At 49.6% G+C, this 2,944-nt stretch overlaps 1 protein-coding gene across 1 annotated transcript; it reads right to left on the reverse strand.

The window, feature by feature from the left end:
* Positions 1-1,068: 1,068 nt before the first annotated feature.
* On the reverse strand, positions 1,069-1,722 carry LOC124648507 (19 kDa globulin-like). Its single transcript, XM_047188264.1, has one exon. It carries the CDS (start codon positions 1,720-1,722, stop codon positions 1,069-1,071), a length of 654 nt encoding a protein of 217 aa, XP_047044220.1.
* Between the last annotated feature and the right edge of the window lie 1,222 nt (positions 1,723-2,944).

Consider the following 2,944-nt stretch of genomic DNA (forward strand, 5'->3'; position numbering starts at 1 on the left):
TGGCACGGCAGCTGCTGGACATTATGCCCTTGAGCGGTGGAGGGCAGCCGCAGGATGTTATCCCCTTCAGCGGCGGAATGGGCTAGGAGGACTGCGAGGACCACCGCGAAGAAGGCTAACCTAGCCATTTTGTGTGGACTGCTAATGATTAACCTCTTGTTTGTAGAGCTCAATGCTCTTGGTGATGATGAGATTGTGGAGATTGGTTGGGTTTTTATAGGAACGAGGTGAAGGTTCAGGAACTTGGTTGTGTGCACGGCGAGGTTAGCTAACATTTAGAAGCAGCATGATCAGACAAAATCAGTTGGAGAGGCGCAGGAGCACAATGCTTCCAAGAGTTAAAAAGTAGAGAGGATTTGGAGTTTGTAAAACAGAATTTTGGACCATCTGCCAATTTTGTGTTATCTGTCTAATCCTTGCAGCAAGACATCTTATACATACGCCTAAAAACCCTTATTAGGCCAGCTCACACATATGCCTCGAACTAGCATAGCCACCTTTCTCAAACAAATGGCATCCGTCAAATTGTATTCTGTTAGTTAGCTCTAGCTTTCGTAAGCCAAGATCTAATAGCTCCGGCAGCTTCAGTTGAGCACTGCCTTGAACTGCAGCGCATCTATACGATGCAAGCTTCAATTAGGAGGTCTTCGGCTTTTCATGGAATTTGTTTCTTTGCCATTGATACGTTTCTGATTTTAACCATGCATGTATTAGTACTATTCCGGTTTTTCCAATACTATCTTTTATACTACTCCAGTTTTAGGCGGCAGTATTATTTCGTACAACCCCTTAGATCCACAAAAAACCCTCATCTGACATTAGGAATATTCTTCCTGTGTTCCCTTTATAAAACGTTTTGGCAGGTTAAATTTGCTTGCCAAATGTCTTGTAGAAAGAAACGGAGGAGTAGATTCTAAAGGCTAAGGATATATCCCTGTCCACGCATGTGGTGTAAATAAAGTCGGTAACAAAGGAATTCATGTCTTTATGATCGTTATTTGGCATGAACGAACATACACATCACACTTATTATCGGGGCTAACACGTTGCATAGATCACTCAGCTAGCCTAATACTGGTCGGCGGAGAAGACGCTGCACTCCATGGGCTCAATCTGGCACCCGATCGGTAGCCCGGCCGCGTACCGGCGCCCCTTCATAAGCCCCACGCGACCGACCTGCCGGGACAAAATCTCTCCTTGCTGACGCCTTGACGTCTCACCGTAGAGCACAGCTTCTCCATGTTGTCCCACCTCCCCCTGCTGCTGCCGTGGGGGCCTCTCGTGGCGGAGCACCTGTCCTTGCTGATCGCAACCTCCTCCCTGCTGATGGTGTTCTGCTGTCTCGCCACCGCAGTATCCCTGCTCCGGCTGCTCCCCCGGCGAGCCGCGGCGCCCTTGTCCCAGCGGCGGCATGGCCTGCTCGTAGTCCCTCACCATGCCACGAATGGCGGAGCAGCGGCACCCGCGGCTGACGCCCTGGAGCTGCCGGCAGCAGCGCTCCCTGGTGTCCCACTCCTTCTGTAACGGCCGGACGCTGACGGCACCCTCGTGCCCGCCACCGGTCAGATGCTGGTGCAGGATCTGCTGACACGCGTGGAGCGGCTTTTCCTTGACCTCGCGCCGGCACTGCATGTCCCTGAAGCTCTGCTCGGATACCCCTTGGGCGACGGAGACGGCCATCAGGGCCGCAAAGAACACCGCGAGGAAGACGAACTTGCCCATATTTTTCAAGCTAGCTAGCTTGTTTTTCTTGTTTTTGGTATACTTGAATACTTGGTGCTGAGGTTATGTGCCGAAGACGATGGAATTTTATAGGACGAGGTGATGGTTCGGTACAATGCATATGGTTGTCTACACGTTAATCAGCTAAGCTAGTTGGGTTGAAGAAGTTTTAGTTGAAGTGCAGGATTGCAAATTTGCAATGCTTGGAAGAGTGAGGGTGCAAACCATTGATCAGGGACTTCACGTTGTCAGTTTTGGTAAGGTAAAAAAAGGCTTGCATTATCTCTCAGATACGATGTCCGAAGTGTATGAGGTTGTGTAGAGTGTGAAGCTGGAAAAGATTGTTAGGATTTAATTAGTTCAATAATTAGGACTCCATCTCCTGGACCCTCACTCATAGCGGCACCTACACCACCGTTTCAGCCTACAAGGCCCAGTTCATGGGATCAGTTCCTTGCTCCTTCAAGAACATTGTTTGGAAAGTGTGGGCCCCTCCAAAATGCCGCTTCTTCGCCTGGCTGGCTGTCCAGAATAGGCTTTGGACCTCTGACCGCCTTGCGATCCGTGGTTGGCCTCACCAGCCAACCTGCCAACTCTGCAAGTGTCAGCCCGAAACTGCTAGGCACATTCTTTTTGAGTGTCGCTACTCCAAGCGCGTTTGGCAGCAAGCCGCCAGCTGGCTTTCCTGCCCATCGTTGTTGTATGATCTGGGGTCGGGCCGCGAGACCGTCCTGCATTACTGGCATGCTATCACGGGGTCGCCGACCGCCCACCCGCAGGGGCTAAAAACTGCGGTAACCCTCATAACTTGGGAGCTATGGAAGGAAAGAAATGACAGGATTTTCAACAACAAGGCCTCCATGCCCATGGCCGTCGTGGATAAGATCAAGGAAGAGAGCAAGATTTGGATTTTGGCGGGTGCTAAACATCTGGCGGATATAGTTTCTTAATTAGTTGTTTTCTTTTTTTTCGGATGGCCTAGGCCCCTGTATTTGCTCCTTCTATATCAATATAAAAGGCAAAGCTTTTGCCTAGCTTCAAAAAAAAAAAATTAGTTCAATAATTAAAGGGATAATCCTCCCTATGTAATATCCTGTGCGGTTGCTTCGGCAACCGTCACGGTGCTCCCACGAGTAGAAACCGTCCCCGACGGTTGATTTGTAAGGCGACGTTTCACCTTGTATAAATAGTTGTTCATCAATGGAATAAACACTGATTGATT

This window comes from Lolium rigidum, chromosome 4 (assembly GCF_022539505.1).
Source record: "Lolium rigidum isolate FL_2022 chromosome 4, APGP_CSIRO_Lrig_0.1, whole genome shotgun sequence".
Classification (NCBI taxonomy): domain Eukaryota; kingdom Viridiplantae; phylum Streptophyta; class Magnoliopsida; order Poales; family Poaceae; genus Lolium; species Lolium rigidum.